General features: G+C 41.9%; 1 protein-coding gene across 9 annotated transcripts in view; it reads left to right on the top strand.

The window, feature by feature from the left end:
- MTSS1 (MTSS I-BAR domain containing 1) overlaps nt 1-17,151 on the top strand; it is a 177,896-nt gene that overhangs the window by 24,258 nt on the left and 136,487 nt on the right. For all 9 annotated transcript variants that reach the window (XM_019032194.4, XM_031013826.3, XM_055348726.2 and 6 more), the window contains exons 2-3: nt 414-475; nt 4,999-5,072. In XM_019032194.4, the coding sequence (XP_018887739.2) occupies nt 414-475; nt 4,999-5,072 (136 nt within the window). The remainder of the gene's footprint in view (nt 1-413; nt 476-4,998; nt 5,073-17,151) is intronic.

The following is a 17,151-nucleotide window of genomic DNA, read 5'->3' as shown; positions in this document are numbered from 1 at the left end:
TCCTGGGGAAGAGCCCCAATCACTCTGGTTCCCCGCTTGGTGTTGTTTGGGGCAAGTGGGAGAACAGCCAGGGCCATGTTTCATGAACAGGTGGTTCAGGGTGGAGCTTTAAATGTTCTGTACACCTTAAATTTGGACCCACCATCTACCAACTCAAAAGTGTATGTGTCAGATTCTGCCAAACTAGTTCAGGTGATGTTTGTAGTATTTACAAGATTATAGGAACTGAGCACATTCTAAACTGATTCCTGAGCCAATACATGTATATAGAATCCGGGAAACGTATTGCAGACCTGCAAAGGAAGAGAACATACACAGATTGTTCCCTGCATGATGGGAATTGGGTGCTCTGTTAATGTAGTAATCAGATGTCTATCGCAGTGTGACTTACTGATGTCTTTGATGTGTTGCAGGGGAGCTATCCAGTTTGGGAAGATTTCATAAACAAAGCAGGAAAGCTGCAGTCCCAGCTTCGGTAAGTAGAAGCACGTGTTCTACAGGAAAAGGACAACATCCTCAGACAAGGATGGAGTGGGACAGACCAAAATGCAGATTGATTAGGGTTGATTCAGGAAGTGCTACAGATAGGGAAGCCTGTGCTGGGTTCTGACTGGAGCATGATCACCTGTAGCCATATATCCTGGGCCCTGATTGCCATATGTAAAATGGGACTCATTCATGTCTGCTTTCCTCCTTCCATAGGAATTTTGAGAGTCAAATGAGGTAGGTACTGTATGTAAGGTAGCAACGGGTAACATTTATGTATTGCTCACTATGTGCCAGGCATTTGTTAACTTGTTTAAATCTCATAACCCCACAAGGTACATACCATTATTATCCCCATTTTACTGATGAGGAAACTGAGGCACAGCAAAGTTAAATAACTTATCCATAGTCACATCACTACTAAATGGCAGAGCAAGGATTTGAACTTAGGCTCTCTGGCTCCAGAGTCCATGTTTTCCTCCATTCTGCTTACTGCCTCTCCACAAATAGAGTTTAAAACCTCATGTTGGCCGGGTGTGGTGGCTCACACCTGTAATCCCAGTACTTTGGGAGGCCCAGGCGGGCAGATCACAAGGTCAGGAGTTCGAGACCCGTCTGGCCAACATGGCGAAATCCCATCTCTACTAAAAATACAAAAATTAGCTGGGCATGGTGACGAGTGCCTGTAATCCCAGCTACTTGGGAGGCTGAGGCAGGAGAATCGCTTGAATCCAGGAGGTAGAGGTTGCAGTGAGCCGAGATTGTGCCATTGCACTCTAGCCTGGGCGACAAGAGCAAGAGTCCACCTCAAAAGAAAATAATAATAATAAAATAAAATAAAACCTTGTGTTGACTATTGTATAATTCCATTTACATGAACTATCTAGCAAAAGCATATCTTTAGAGAGATGTTGATCATTGGTTGCTTGGGGATAGGGTGAAAAAGGAGAGTGAGAAGTGGGTAAGACAGATCTTTTGGGGTGGTGGAAATGTTCTAAAATTGGATTGCAGTGATGATTGTACAACTCCAAATTTACTAAAAATCATTGACTCATACCCTGAAAAAGGGTGTATTTTATGTATGTAAATTATGCCTCCGTAAAGCTGCCTAAACAAGATCCAGTGCTGAGCTCTAAGGGGCTGTGATTGCCTAGTCTCGTGCTTGTTCATATATCATGTGATATGAAATAGAAAATATGTTGGCATCTTCTTATTAAAGCTCTACCCTTTTAAATCATTGTGGTGAAGGGATACAATTTCACTTAGTGGGTGCTTCATGAAGGATAGGACATTTTAAAAAGGAATTATTTTGATGGCCCTGGTTCATGGCATGTAGGGGATGTCATTGGTTGGTTTGGATGGAGGAAGATGGTTCAGAGAGCGGGGCAGGCAGGGGTTTTCCAGGATAAAGAGCCATGTGGACGACAGAGAGATGGGAGAGGGATGATGTGATGCTCTCGGGCCTTTGCCTGTGGACACCAGGGGTCACTGCCCAGAGTGTTAGCCATAGGACTAGAGGGTCCATGGTGCCCTATAGACTAAAGAACTTGGGAAAGGTGGGCCTTTTTTCTTTCATTCCTTCAGCTTTGTTTGGGGCCTGGGATTTCCATCCATGAACTGAAGCCTCAGATGGACAGTGAACTTGGAATACTGCACCTTCCCCAGTTGTCAAGTCCTGTACTTAAGCCCTGCTTAAGCTCTTGTAATTACTTTCTACTGGATCAGATCCCACCTCCCCTGCTCAGGATTCAGGGCTCCTCACCTGAGTCCTTCACCAGCCTCACCTTATTTAGCCATATCTACTCCCACCTCCATGTCTGCCATGATTACCATTTATTTTAGGTAGCTTCATCTTTATCCTGTGGGAGGTCTCCTCCTGTAGTAATACAGTAAAACATTTAAATACATTTCCCCTACTTTTTTAAGATTCAGCCTCATTTAACTGTCTGGCAGTCTTTCAGGGTAGACCAAGAAAATTGTTATCTTCCACTTTTATCAGTGAGGATCTTGAAGCTTAAAGTAATGAACGGATCAGCTGTCTTAAACATATAAAGTAAAATTTAAAGTAATCTTAACCTGTCCTTACTGGTACAGGATACATTTTATATTATTAAACAATGTTTTGTCCCAAAGGCAGGGACCATTTCTTTATTATTTTGTTAAACTAATAGTACAGGGCTGAGAGCAATATAGGGGCCTCATGCACATAGTTTAATTTTGTGTGTTAGAGAAAGGATGAAGTTTAGATTGCAGAAGAGGCATAGAAGCCTTAGTATATTTAAGCTGAATCACTCCTCTGTGTTTCTGTTGGTTACAAGTTTGCTCTGCCCCATCAAAGAGGGCCAAGATGTCTTGTGACTACGCCGGACAGTGAAATATGACTGCCATTTAAAAGCCTCAAACTTGATCACCCGCCTAATTTTCAGTGGAGCCCTGGTGACCGTGTAATATGCAAGACACCTCTGCAGCTGGTTCATTAAATTTGGATGACTGGCATTGAGTTGGATGAGAATAAATCCAGCCATTGTGTCAGATATTAATTGTAAATCAGAACAAGCTATTTATAAATCCCAAGATGTTTGATAAAGCTAATTTTTCCAGGGTTTGTGTTTGATGTCAACTCTTTAAAAAATATGCTTCAAAGTGGTTTTGTGTACGTGTATGTCATTATTTTTAAAAATTTTGAGCAGAATGTTTTCTTGCTCTACTGGAAAATAACAGGCCTCATTTTGAAGTTTGGCTCTAAGGGACTGTTGCCTAGATTTTCCCAGGAACTACTTCCAGCACCTTCCAGGAACCTTTTGTTTCAAAACTAGTGTTGCTGATGTTTAAAGGCCATTCCTTTCCCTTTTTCTTTTCTCTTTCTTTTTGAGAGAGGGTATTGCTCTGTCACCTAGGCTGGAGTACAGTAGTGCAGCCATGGCTCACTGCACCCTTGACCTCCTGGGCTCAAGTGGTCATCCCGTCTCAGCCTCCTGAGTAGCTGGGACTACAGCCATGTACCACTGTGCCTGGCTAATTTAAAAACAATTTTTTTGTGTGTAGAGAATGGAGTCTTAGTATGTTGCCCAGGCTGGTCTCAAACTCCTGAGCTCAAGTGATCCTCCCACCTCAGCTTTCCAAAGTGCTGGGATTACAGGATGAGCCACTACAGCTGGTTTCATTTTTCTCTATTTTGAAATCTTCCCTTTCTAGTCCTTATTGTTATTCTTCTTCAGCAACTTTGCATCCTTAGGAATGCTCAGTAAAGGCTGGAGTTATATAAGAAATACTTGAAAATTAACACTTAGTTACAAGTTTGATTGTAAAGTCCTTGAATTCTAGTTCTGGGGCTTGTTTGTGTGGAATCCATGGCCCTGGCTTGGAGTGTTGACTACGTTGAATGATGCCTTAGGTCATGACTCTTGGAACCAGTAGACCACAGAAGGCTCAAGGCATCCTATGGTGTCCAAAAAAATATTAAGAACCCAGAATAATTTCTAGGACATAAATGACTATAGTACCTTCTCTCCATTCTCAGCTTGTAGGAATTTGGAAGATTCGGTTGAAATAGTGTCCTAAGGTTGAAACAGTAGTATCTCAGTTTCATTATAACTAGGATCTAGGGAGAAAAGTCACACTGCCAGGATCTTGTCTTATAGTGGGCCAAGCCCAAGCCTGTGAGTCATGAGGCTGGGATACTTGTCCCAGCTCTAGTATGAACTAGGGCTATGTTTGTGGCCTTGTGTTTGTGGCCTCAGTTCTCCTATTCCTAAAATGAATTGTTTGAACTACATGATCTTTCTACCAGATTCCTTCCCCCAACTGATGTGCATATATATATATTGCTTTCCTACTCCAAAATTAATTTCACCTCTACCACTTATATTTTTTAATGTTTTATTTTTCCTTTTAGGTAGAAATGCCTCTGTTTTCCTCCTGTATAAAATTTTGCCTGGTAATGGGGTTTTTTTTTTTTTTTTTTTTTTTTTTTGAGGCAGAGTCTTGCTCTGTCACCTAGGCTGGAGTGCAGTGGCACGATCTTGGCTCATTGCAACCTCTGCCTCCTGGTCTCAAGCGATTCTTCTGCCTCAGCCTCCCAAGTAGCTGGGATTATAGGTGCATACCACCACGCCTGGCTAATTTTTTGTAGACATGAGGTTTCACCATCTTGGCCAGGTTGGTCTCGAACTCTTGATCTCAAGTGATCCACCCACCTCAGCCTCCCAAAGTGCCAGGAATACAGGCGTGAGCCACCATGCCTGGCCCTGGTAATGGTTTTATACAGTCAGATGAAATGGAATGGGAAGGGCTACTAGCATTTATTGATTAGCACTGAATGAGCTGGATATTATTCGGGTGGAGTACTTGGAAAAAAGTGGGTTCAGCAAGACAGTGGTTGTCCACGCTCAGTTGAGTTATTTCTGGAGGAAGGTTACATGTACTCCTTAGCAGAGGTTTTAGGCCTTGAGCTGTAATGAATTTGCTAGGGAGAGACATTCCTCATGCTTTTGTTATCTGTTTGCATTTTAGGACAACAGTAGTAGCAGCAGCTGCCTTCTTGGATGCCTTTCAGAAAGTGGCTGACATGGCCACCAACACACGTGGTAAGCAGATGGAGGCTGACTCCCAGCGTTAACTGCATTCTGCACGTGGACTCTTCCCCTTGGGTGGCTGCACAAGAAGATGCAGCTTAAGTTATCAGAGCTGAGCTGACTCATATTTTCCCATTTTTTAAAACTCTGTGGGATTCCACATATTAGAAGTTGCAACTAGTTTTCCGGATAATAAAGCACATGTGAAGAAGAATGAAAAAGGAAGAAAATGAACCACTGTTTCTGCACGAGTTGGCTTGATGGGTTCTTTGATCACTTTAATGACGTGCTGGTTGTTGAACCTTGAGCTGTGCCTTTGGTTGCTATTTGCGTTTTCCTCCTTACGTGGGTTTTCCTTGTTTCCTCGTGGAATGGGAAGCAGTAGGGATGATTGGATAGACCATTTTTCTGAGTTTCCATAAAATGAAGAACCCTTTTAAAATAAGGATCTCATTGTGTTGTATCTATTTATGCGTCCCTCATATTTGACTGCAAACCTGTTGAGATACAGACTATGACTTATTCATGTCTGAAGCCCCAAAACGTAGTGCCTAGAACATAGGAGATGTTTAAAGTATGTTTATTAAATCAATGAAAAAAATTTAATGGCTTCAGCAAGTACGGAATCATATAAAAGTTATTCATAACATGTGAAAAGTATAAAAAGAAAATGAATACCCCCGTATGCCTGACCGTCTTTAGAAATGCAACATTATGGTCAGGCGCGGTGGGTCATGCCTGTAATCCCAGCACTTTGGGAGGCCAAGGCAAGAGATCCGAGGTGGATCACTTGAGGTCAGGAGTTTGAGACCAGCCTGGCCAACATGGCGAAACCCCATGTCTACTAAAAATACAAAAATTAGCCAGGCGTGGTGGCACGTGCCTGTAATTCCAGCTATTTGGGAGGCTGAGGCATGACAGTTGCTTGAATCCGGGAGGCAGAGGTTGCAGTGAGCCCAGATCGCACCACTGCACTCCAGCCTGGGCAACGGTGAGTGAGACTCTGTCTCAAAAAAAAAAAAAAAGAAAAGCAACACATACAACATTACCAGTAACAGACAATTCCCCTATTCAAAGGGAGGAGGGTGATTTCCTTTTCATTGCAATGCAGCTACTCTCTTCTGCCTCTTACTTTGCCTTGTCTTTCTGGGTCTTCTTGTTGTACTGGCAGCTATAGGCCTGTTCTTTTCATTGTCGTGGTGACATTGGAAAATTTGGGTTGTAGGTCAAGTGTTGGGGACTGCTCCCAGGCACATGAAAGTTTCTCCGAACCACCTGATGGGTACCTTCAGTGCAGTGATACTCATTCATCACAGGTGCTTAATTAAGTATTTGAATTAATTTGCAGCAAGAACCCTTTTCATTCATTGAACAAACTCCTTTTATTTCAGGCACTATCATGGGACCACAAAAAGCAATATGACTCTCCTTGTCCTGGAGGGGCTTACAATTGAGTGGGGAAAATGAGAAGTATAAATAAAGAATTTCAACATAGAAATTATATGTTTGGTATGGTAATAGTTGTAGAACAAAGTGCTAGGGGAATATAGAAAAGTGAGCAATTAACTCAGGGAGTGAAGGAGTTTTTCCTAGGGGAGGTAATATTTCTCCTCATTTCCAGGATGCCAACAGGGTTTTACAGCATTCCCTCGGAGAATGTGACACAGAAATTAGAAGCATGGTTTCTTCATCCAGTATGTCAGCTTGGTGTGGATCTTAACCAGTATCTTTTTAAAAGTCCTTTAAAAAAATTACTCCATAGCTTATGTGTGTCTGTTATAGAAACTTGAGAAAATACAACCGTAAAGAAGAACTTAATATGCAAACCATTGCAGGGCCTATAGTATTGCATTTTATATTTTCTTCTACTTCAGCAGTATCTGGAACTGGACTTGGCAGCCATATTTTTATCTTTCTGTAATAGCCATCAGTATAGGGTTTTTTTTTGTTTTGTTTTTTTTTTTTTTGAGACAGAATCTCGCTCTGTCTCTCAGACTGGAGTGCAATGGCTCAATCTTGGCTCACTGCAACCTCTGCCTCCCCACATTCAAGCAATTCTCCTGCCTCAGACTCCTGTGTAGCTGGGATTACAGGCATGTGCCACCATGCCCGACTAATTTTTGTATTTTTAGTAGATGGGGTTTCACCATGTTAGCCAGGCTAGTCTCCAACTCCTTACCTCAGGTGATCTGCCTACCTCAGCCTCCCGTAGTGCTGGGATTACAGGCGTGAGCCACTGTGCCTGGCCCAGAATATGTCTTTTTTTTTTTTTTTTAAAGCTGCTCTACTGTTTTAAGGAACTTAGATATCTGGTATTGCATGTTTGAGGGTCTGTGATAATAATGTTTTTATATTTTAATGTTTAATTCTTGGATGGATCCTATAGATGGTCTGGAAAGAGATTCCCAGATTGTCCATAAGTTCCTGTAGTGGGAACCTGGGATTCTGAAGATGCTGCTCCCAGAATGGTTCTTGGCAGGACACTGCAGGGCCTGGAAATTGTCATCTTTGAAGGGAAGAAAAACAGCCGTTATTTGTGCAAAAAGAAACCAAAGAGCCTCACTGCAGAAGTGATGGGGGTAGAGTAGGAGTTTGGAGGTGATGTATTTCACCAAAGGCAAATAATCTCATAGTGAACAAACTCCTGCTTTGACATTTTTTTTCTTTTTTTTTTTTGAGACAGACTCTTGCTCTTGTCACCCAGGCTGGAATGCAGTGGCACAATCTCAGCTCACTGCAACCTTCCCCTGTAGGGTTCAAGTGATTCTCCTGCCTCAGCCTCCCAAGTAGCTGGGATTACAGGCGCCCACCATCACGCCCGGCTAATTTTTGTATTTGTAGTAGAGACAGGGTTTCGTCATGTTGGCCAGACTGGTCTCGAACTCCTGACCTCATGATCTACCTGCCTCGGCCTTCCAAAGTACTGGGATTACAAGCGTGAGCCACCGCATCTGGCTGCTTTGACATAGTTTTAGACCATGGGATTTCAGATCATTTTTAGTGATGCCAGGATACTTTCTGTTTAAAATCCATAGGTACTACTATTTTCATTGAATGTGGGAGTGTGAGAACTCTCAAGTAACCTAAAAGTATATGAGTGATAGAAAGAAGGTATATTTTACAGAGATAAGAGAAACTTGAATGTCCTTCTTAGTAAGTGTCAGAAGTGACTTTTATTAATTTTTACTTAAAAATTTAAAAAATAGAACATACTCTTTAGTTTAAAAAATTGAAATAAGTAGGCTGTGCGCGGTGGCTCACACCTGTAATCCCAGCATTTGGGAGGCCGAGGCGGGTGGATTACCTGAGATCAGGAGTTCAAGACTACCCTGACCAACATGTTGAAATCCTGTCTCTACTAAAAGTATAAAAATTAGCCAGGCATAGGGGTGGGCACCTGTAATCCCAGCTACTTGGGAGGCTGAGGCAGGAGAATCGCTTGAACTCGGGAGGTGGAGGTTGCAGTGAGCTGAGATTGTGCCACTGCACTCCACCCTGGGCGACAGAGCAAGACTCTGTGTCCAAAAAAAAAAAGAAAAAAAATTGAAATAAATATATAAAGTAAAATTTATCCTCCCCACTTCTGCGCCCCTCCCGGGAATTGGGTTTAGTGTCATTTACAGATGTTTTTGCATATATAAACAAACATGCTGGGAGGAAAAAAAAAAAAAACTAGTTTTCCACAATATGTGGAATGACACATGGAATAAAATATACCTGTGTGACCTTTTTCAGAAGGTAGCCCCTAAGAAACATTGTTCTGTGCTTTTTACTGCATAGTATATTATAGTTATCTTTCCAGTACCTATAAGTCCACCTTATTCTTTCTAGCGGCCAAATGGAATTTCTGAATATAGCACTGTCTGAGTATAGCACAACTGAGTCATTATTCTCTTGATAGATATTTAGGTTATCTCCAGGTATTTGCTACTACAAGCTCTGCTGCAATTAATGCCCATGTATATATCCTTTTGGAGTCCTACAAGTGATCTATTTTTAATGATGTATGGATCACCAAAGAAATGATAATCTGTAAAAAGTGCTTCAAGCTGTTTTGGTCAGCAGCAAATAGATTTGGGCTTAGGGTTGGTGTAGGCCGTGACTCTAACAGAGTTTGTGGTTTGATATCTACCTTCTCCAGAAAGAATATCCTTGGTTACTCCCTTGCTTACAGCCTTTACATGTATTTTTTTTTTTTTTTTTAGTCCCTCTTGATGGAAGTGGTAGGAGGGAATTGCAGTTATTATTAAGTGCATCTCTTCTGGGCAAGTGCCCAGCATTTCAAGCTAGCAGGTCGCTCTGGTTTCCAAAATATTAGCATCTCATATTGTTTCCAAAAGGAAACAGCTCTGAGTGGTCTTTGTCCTTTATAGGAAATCTTTTGCACTAGCTATTAATAAAATTTACTTAGGAAAAACTTTGAATACTAGTCACTATAAGAGCAAAATCAATCTAGTTGTTATGTACCTATTGTTAAACAGAATGTGGAAATATGTTAGAACTTAATTGCTTTCATTTTTTTTTAAATGAAAGTGTATAAGTGGATATTATAATGTGTATATTTGGGTTAATAATTAAACTATAATGGAATTTCAGTTTATTAGCACTAGGCACAGTTCCATATTTTGTTGATTTTAGACTCTGGATGAATATACAATTTGTTTTAAATATGAAAGTACCATTTTCTGTATTATTGAACACAAAGAATTGGTTTCTAGGTATCTGGTAGACTTGGAACCCGAGGCTTTGTGGAGCAGGGTCTCTGCTTCCTTCACATCCATAATGGACCAGCACGTGGGTATTACATGAGCTGAGAAATGTTTGAACTGAGTGGCATGCATTTGTCTGGGCTACTTAAAAAAATAAGAAAAGGAAAATTAAGGAAATTAAGAAAAAGATGATAAGTACCTACCACACAGGCTGTGGTGAGAACAAAAAGACTTAATACACATAAACCTCTCAGAACAGAGCCCAGCCCATGGTACACATTCAATAAAGGCTAGCTATCCTGATTTTCAGTCTTAAAATCATGCCTACTTTTTAGGGTAACAAATTTAAGATTCTGGACATTAAAGATGATCTAGTCTGCCTGGGATCCATTTCCTTCCTTCTGAGAATCTGAAATGCCTTCCTCAGGCATTGGATGTATTATCATCTAAACTTCCCTGAGATGGTTGTTCAAAACCATAAAAGTAATTACAGAGGCAGATGAAAATGAGAGTCACACAACACTGCTCTTCAAAGGCCCTTGCTGACACAAGCAGATGGCACAGTGGCCGGGATGGGCCAGTGCTGACTAAGAGGGAGTGTGTCGTCCGCTCCGTACTCCGCGCAAGTCCCTCATGTGTAAGGGCACAGGCTTACAGGCGTATGAATTTTATTCCCCATTTTGATCCCATTTTGATCCTGAATGCATTAAAAAAAATCTGTGTAGCACAAAAAATAATCTATGTTGTTGAAATAACAAAAGTCTATATGCGGTAGTTAGAATAACAACTAGCTTGGGATCTGGGATGCGTAGGTTTGACTTCGTGCCTTTGCAGCTATGTGACCTTGAGTAAATATTTCCCTTCTCTGGGCTTCCATTTTCCCACCTATAAAGGGCCTAGGAGCCTAGATGATCACAAGTAATTTTTTTTTGGCTCTAATGTTCTATGATTTAAAATCTTGCCTTGGTTCTCATTAGCTATGAATGAAGTTGGACAGTGTAAATTTCCTTTTCTATATTATCTTTAGAGCTTCCAATTTTTGCTCTGAGTACAAAGGAAGTGGAGGAAGCAAGATTAAGCCAAAGATAATGGAGAGAGAAGGTTAGAAGAGAAAAGGGAAAATTACAGATGGGCATTTGGGTTGAGGCCCCCTCTCAGACTTGGAGTGTGTGTAGGAGGAAGGCAGGTGGACGCCGGACCTTCTAGGACAGGCATCGAAGGCTGGGCCATCAGACATGCGCTTTAATCAGTGAGTCTGGATCGCCGAGGTTGGTGAAGCATGTTGGTGAAGAAAATTGCTGATGGGTTAGTTCTTACAAATGTGTTACACATTTGCAGTACAGATTTTGGTAAATGCCATGGTCTCCAGATCTGGCATTAGGCATCACAGTCACTCAAGAAGTTCACTTTAAGGGACAGATTTCAAGGCCCTGCCACTCCCATGGAATCAGAATAACTGGGTGAGACCCAGGAATTTCCAATTTTGAAAAGCTTTCCAGGAGATGTTGCTCTCCACTGAGGTATGTTTGTGCTGTCCCATAAAGCCTCTTGCCATCTTGCCATAACCCACCTGTCCGATGACATCTCCCCGCCCATGGCCGGCAACTGCACCCACAAAGAACTGCTCACTGTTTTCTGAAACCCTTAAAACCCTTGATCCCTATCTGCTGGCACATGTGCATTCCAGGCCCAGAATGTCCTTTCCAGCCCTTCCCTTCTTCACCCTGTTTGTATGCTTGAGGATCTGCTGCTTGTCTCCCAGGGGTTTAAGAGCTGTATCGCTTGTGAGACCTTTGTCTTCCCTCAGGAAGTAAACCGGGTCCTTGCTCAGGGCCTTGGGGGACATGCTGGGGTCAGAGGATTCCCCTAGCTGTGCTGTCACTATCTTCCCCACCAGATTGCAGACACCTCTAACAGGACCTGCTCCTTCCTGAGGAAGTCACTTTCCCAGATGCTGAGTATCTGGTCTTCAGCAGGGTGCAGACCCATCTGCTGAATGAACGACTGCGTGCAAACAGTAGCTTCCACTTTTATGCAGCCCTCATGGATCCTGGTGGGAAGCCCGTCAGTTCTCGAGCAAGGGGCTGTTGGGATGGGGTCTTGGCAGGATTCCTCCCTGGAGTTCAGAATTTGAATCTTGGTGACCCCTCCCTGAGGTCAAGTCTCTGGTGCAAAGGACAACTAGGTAGAAGGCACTCACCCTGCTTCATGGATGGAGTGGAGGAGGGGAGGGAATCTTTCCTCTGAGGGGAGAAGGTGCTGGGTTGTTTGGGTTCCCAGCTGGGTTGTTTCCTGGCTCCAGCCAGACTGCTCTTGTTTGCTCCTGAGTTTTATTTTAACCAGATTGTTTAATTGAGACTTCACTAGTCTTTAACTTCTGGATTGCCTTTGGTGTTCAAGCCCAGAACTCTTTCATGTAATTAGAGTCTTACTATTTCTACCTAGCAAACTTTTTTTTTCTTTTTAAAAAGATTGATGCATCCACATGTTATGGGGGCACATATGATACTTTGATAAATTCATATAATGTGTAAAGTTCGAATCATTTAAGAGGCCGAGGTGGGTGGATCACTTGATGTCAGGAGTTTGAGACCAGCCTGGTCAACATGGCGAGATCCTGGCTCTACTAAAAATACAAAAAAATTAGCTGAGCTTGGTGGTGGGCCTCTAATTCCAGCTACTCGGGAGGCTGAGGCATGACAGTCACTTGAACTCAGGAGGCGGAGGTTGCAATGAGCCAAGATCATGCCACTGCACTCCAGCCTGGGTAATGGAGTGAGACTCTGTCTCAAAAAAAAAAAAAAAAAAAAAAAAAAATCAGGGTAATTGGGATATCTATCACCTGAAATATTTGTCTTCTTATTACTACTTACCAAACTCTTTAGCCTCAAACTGAAAACAATTTTTTTTCAAATTAAAAACGTCATATAAAAGGCCCTTCTTTTAGGTCTGGAACTGAATATTCTTTGAATATTACCATAAAGGAATGTAGTCAAATTTCTTCATTTGATTAAAAATAAAAAGGTATATCAGCCAGATGCGGTGGCTCACGCCTGTAATCCCAGCGCTTTGGGAGGCAGGGGCCGATGGATCACTTGAGGTCAGCAGTTTGAGACCAGCCTGGCCAATATGGTGAAACCCCATCTCTACTAAAAATACAAAAATTAGTGGGGTGTGGTGGCGGGCATCTGTAGTCCCAGCTACTTGGGAGGCTGAGGCAGGAGAATCACTTGAACCTGGGCGGCGGAGGTTGCAGTGAACCAAGATCGTACCATTGTACTCCAGCCTGGGCAACAGAGCAAGACTTGGTCTCAAAAAAAAAAATAAAAAACTCTTGAAACCATCTAAACTGTATATATGTGTTTGTGTACATGTATGTACGTATGTGTATCCATATACTTTTTATATTGAGCACTTTTTATAATCTCAATCTTATATAAAGTACAAATAAAATCTATAAAAATGATTGATATTTATAATAATAGGCAACATAGCTAAAAACTGTGGTTATTATGTAAGCATAGCTTCAAGATAAATTTTCCAGCTCCTAAGCCCTCCTATACACAGATTTTAGAGCTGCCATTGCCCTAGTGGGAGGTGATGCAAAAAATATTGTTTTAAATGGGTTTGTAAGTGTACAGTCTGCTTTTGGGCTCATCATTTTGGTGTTTTTCCACTTCAATTTGTCTTGCGTCATTTTAATTTGTTAGCACAATATATTTAGTCATATACGTCTGCTGTGAATAAAACATCTTTTTAAAAATGGCCCGGGCATGTGAAGGTTGTCTTACTATTCTCCATTTTTTTAAAGCTGTCATTGTTTGGGGTGTGCTTTCTATGAAACTTCAGACTTCATGTTGAGCCCAGGACAGTAGGGTGTCATGCATTTTTAGCATTTTTACAACTCATACTATACATAAGAACCAGAAATAACAAATGAATCTGTATATTTTTAGAGAGTGTTTTTATTTTATAAATTAAAAAAAATACGTTGTTTTTGATGTTTTTCAGTTGATGGAGTTATGGTTGCTTATGGGTTTGATTATTTTGATGGGCAAGTACGTATATTTAGGAGATTTGTAACCATGAGCCTAGCATTACTGCTGATAAAATGAATCCCTCCTTTCTAATCCCATTGCTCTTTTCTTGATGTAAAAACTGATGCCTGACGACAACACTGTTCCCCATTTGACAAGTGGCCTTTTATTATTGATCTTTGGTTGGGTAGCAACAGTTGCCGGAGAGAATTGTTCATTGTGGTCAACCAGTGCTCCGGCCTCAGTCGTGTTTTGCTTTTAACCGTGTCTTCCTGGAATGACACTTGAAAGGGCAGTCATCATGTGTTAGCCTAGAATGAACTCACCGGAATCCCACATTTACCGAAACATATCATGGATCCCCAGGGCAGGATGTCACCAGAATTCTATAATCCTCCAGCAGGGATAGTGAGGGATATCAGAATTCCACACCCAAGCATGTGTGTCTGTCCTGCTCAGGATTGTCTTACCCCTAACAGAGAGAAATTCTTGCTCCATTCAATGGGGTTTCCCCATTAGGCTTTAGTGTATTTCCCCAGATGATACTTGAATTACATCTGGATGCGTCTGTGCTGTTCTCTGTCTCACCTCGGCAGCCTTCATCAATGTCGGTGAATTATGTGGTGGTGGTGGCGGCGGCGGGAATAGCAGCAGTGGGGAGGAAGGTCCAAGCTTGGAGAGGATGTGTTTTTATGGGTGACTGAGTTGATTTGTGTGCAGCGTGGTTATTTGTGTTGTTAGGCAGTTTACATAATAAAGTGGTTTACTCAGCAGTTCCCCACTTCCAGCTAACAGAGCCACCGTGCATTTTGTATACAAGCACTGACAATTCTCCCCTCTTCTCCTCCCCCACCTCTTTCCATCCTAGTTCTTGCCTTTGCTTCCCATAGATTGGCTTTTTGTTTTGGCTTAATAACTAATACCCCACCCTATCCCCACTGCCACACACACACACCTTGTAGTCACTTTTGGTAAAATATTAACATTCATGAAAGAATGAAGTTATTTTAGTTAATGCAGATGAAGCAAAGAATTTTTTTTTTTTTTTGAGATGGATTTCACTCTCATTGCCCAGGCTGGAGTGCAATGGTGCGATCTTGGCTCACTGGAACCTCCATCTCCCGGGTTCAAGTGACTGTCCTGCCTCATCCTCCTGAGTAGCTAGGATTACAGGCATGCGCCACCATGCCCAGCTAATTTTTGTATTTTTAGTAGAGATGGGGTTTCTCCATGTTGGTCAGGCTGGTCTCAAACTCCCGACCTCAGGTGATCCGCCTGCCTCAGCCTCCCAAAGTGCTGGGATTACAGGTGTGAGCCACCATGCCCAGCCAAGAATTTTTTTTTTTTTAATGTTCTCTTGTGAAGAATCATTTGCCATAGAGCTATGAACTTGGTTTGGTCTGCTCTGCCCATCTTAGATAAAAATAACCATCTGGAATGTAAATGTGAACTTGAAGATACTTGAAGTTGTCAAACTAGTATTTTTCTAGGACAGGTCTGTTTGGTCAGACCACATAGATGCCTCCTCTGTGCTCCCTCTGAAAAAGTCTCAGCTAGAAAACACGCACAAAATGTGAAAGCTAGTTGGAACTAAAATTTTCACTTTAACCTGCGCTTGTGTCCTCTGCTGTAGGAAAAGTGCTGTTACCGGAAAATAACTCAAGGAATAGTTATAGAATACTAAAAAGGTCTTCTGTCACCGAGAATTTGGCAGTGAATTCTTCTGACTCATTTTAAAGAAATTAGGTTTGTATACACTACTTCAAGAAAGCTTAAAGTGAGAACTACTTGGAAGTTTTTTTTTTTTTTAAAGGAACTATCTGGTCTTTCATTTTTGAGAAGATACAGGATTTTTTTTTCTTCTGCTCACCTAGTATCTAGTGCAACCTTTTCATTTTTACTGGAGACACTGAATCTCAGTGAAGTCACTTGTCCGAGGTCACACAGCTAGGAAGGAGAGTGGGGATTCTAGCGTTGGGTTTTCTATTGCGTGATTTCCCTTAAAAACCACCTAAGCAGTTGTTGGCTCTGTCTTCTTGGTTTCATGGTGAGGGAGTTCAAGGAGGACATGGCATAGGTTGTGAAAAAAATCTCTGTTCTGTCTCTCAGCCGGTGATTGTTTACAGACATTTTGGTTTGCTTGTTTGTTAATAAGAAACCGTGGTCATCTGGTTTCCAAAGCAGCTCTCTGCTTCCATTCTGGTTCTTCCTTTTTCTGCAGAAGATATTTTTGTTTTCTTTTAGCTCTTTGGGAGGGGGGAGGCTATTTTTGCTTACATTTTAATCATTTGTTTCATTTGACATAAGCTTCTTAACTGTAAGAATAATGAGGCTTCAATTCATTTACATTGCCTTCAGTTCATCTACATGCACACATACACACGTACACACACATACACATATACACATACACACAACATACACATGTACACACATACAACACAAACATACACACAGACGTACACATGTACACACATACACATACATTCACAACATACACGCACACACATATATACACACACATACACATGTACACACACATACGCACAACATACACAACATACACACACACGCATATATACACAACATACACATATGCACATACATACATGCACACGTACGCACATACACACAAATACACATTTTTTGATTCCCAAATGTTTACAATTGCCGTGGAACTCTTATTTCTAGTAAAAGACACTGCTGTGGTAATCTGCAGCATTTCCTGCTGTGTGTGCTAGGGCCCAGGGACCTCGGTTACCATGGAAACTAATATCCAGCCGCCCGGGTGGTACTTCCCTTTACAGCCGCATTTGAGCGCATTTCACAGTTCAATACAATGCTGCTTCTTCCTGCCTTTAAAATCAGGAAAGGGGGCAAAGCTGATTGATTACAAGTAAAATGAAAAAATACTGTTTCTGCTAAGACAGAAAGGGACCTTTAATACGCGCCCTTTTAATGTGATTGTCAGAAGTAGGACAGTGCACAGTTTCTCAAAGATGGCCAAAGGATCTGATAAAATACAAAAGAATTGTGGAGGCGATAGTAAACATTCTTCTTCCTGTGCTGCTGATCCACAGGCTTCTCTTTGAGAATGACTGGCCTGCAAGGCTGACAAGGGTGTTTACCCGCTGACTCTGGTGGAGTCCATTTGGTTCACCAGAAGGGCTTGAGGGCAGACAAAAGACCTTGAGCTCTCTGCGTGTGCCAGTCATCCTGTGTTTCCTGACCCCTGTCTCTCTCAGAACCCACTCACAGAACCAGATCCGAGAGCCTGGGAGAGCTTGCCCGGATTTCAGCCCTTGATTTGCCACTTAAGCACGTGATTGCCATCTGTGCTTGCTT

Source organism: Gorilla gorilla, chromosome 7, assembly GCF_029281585.2.
Source record: "Gorilla gorilla gorilla isolate KB3781 chromosome 7, NHGRI_mGorGor1-v2.1_pri, whole genome shotgun sequence".
In the NCBI taxonomy this organism is placed as follows: domain Eukaryota; kingdom Metazoa; phylum Chordata; class Mammalia; order Primates; family Hominidae; genus Gorilla; species Gorilla gorilla.
This window is presented reverse-complemented; position numbering and strand designations above follow the sequence as displayed.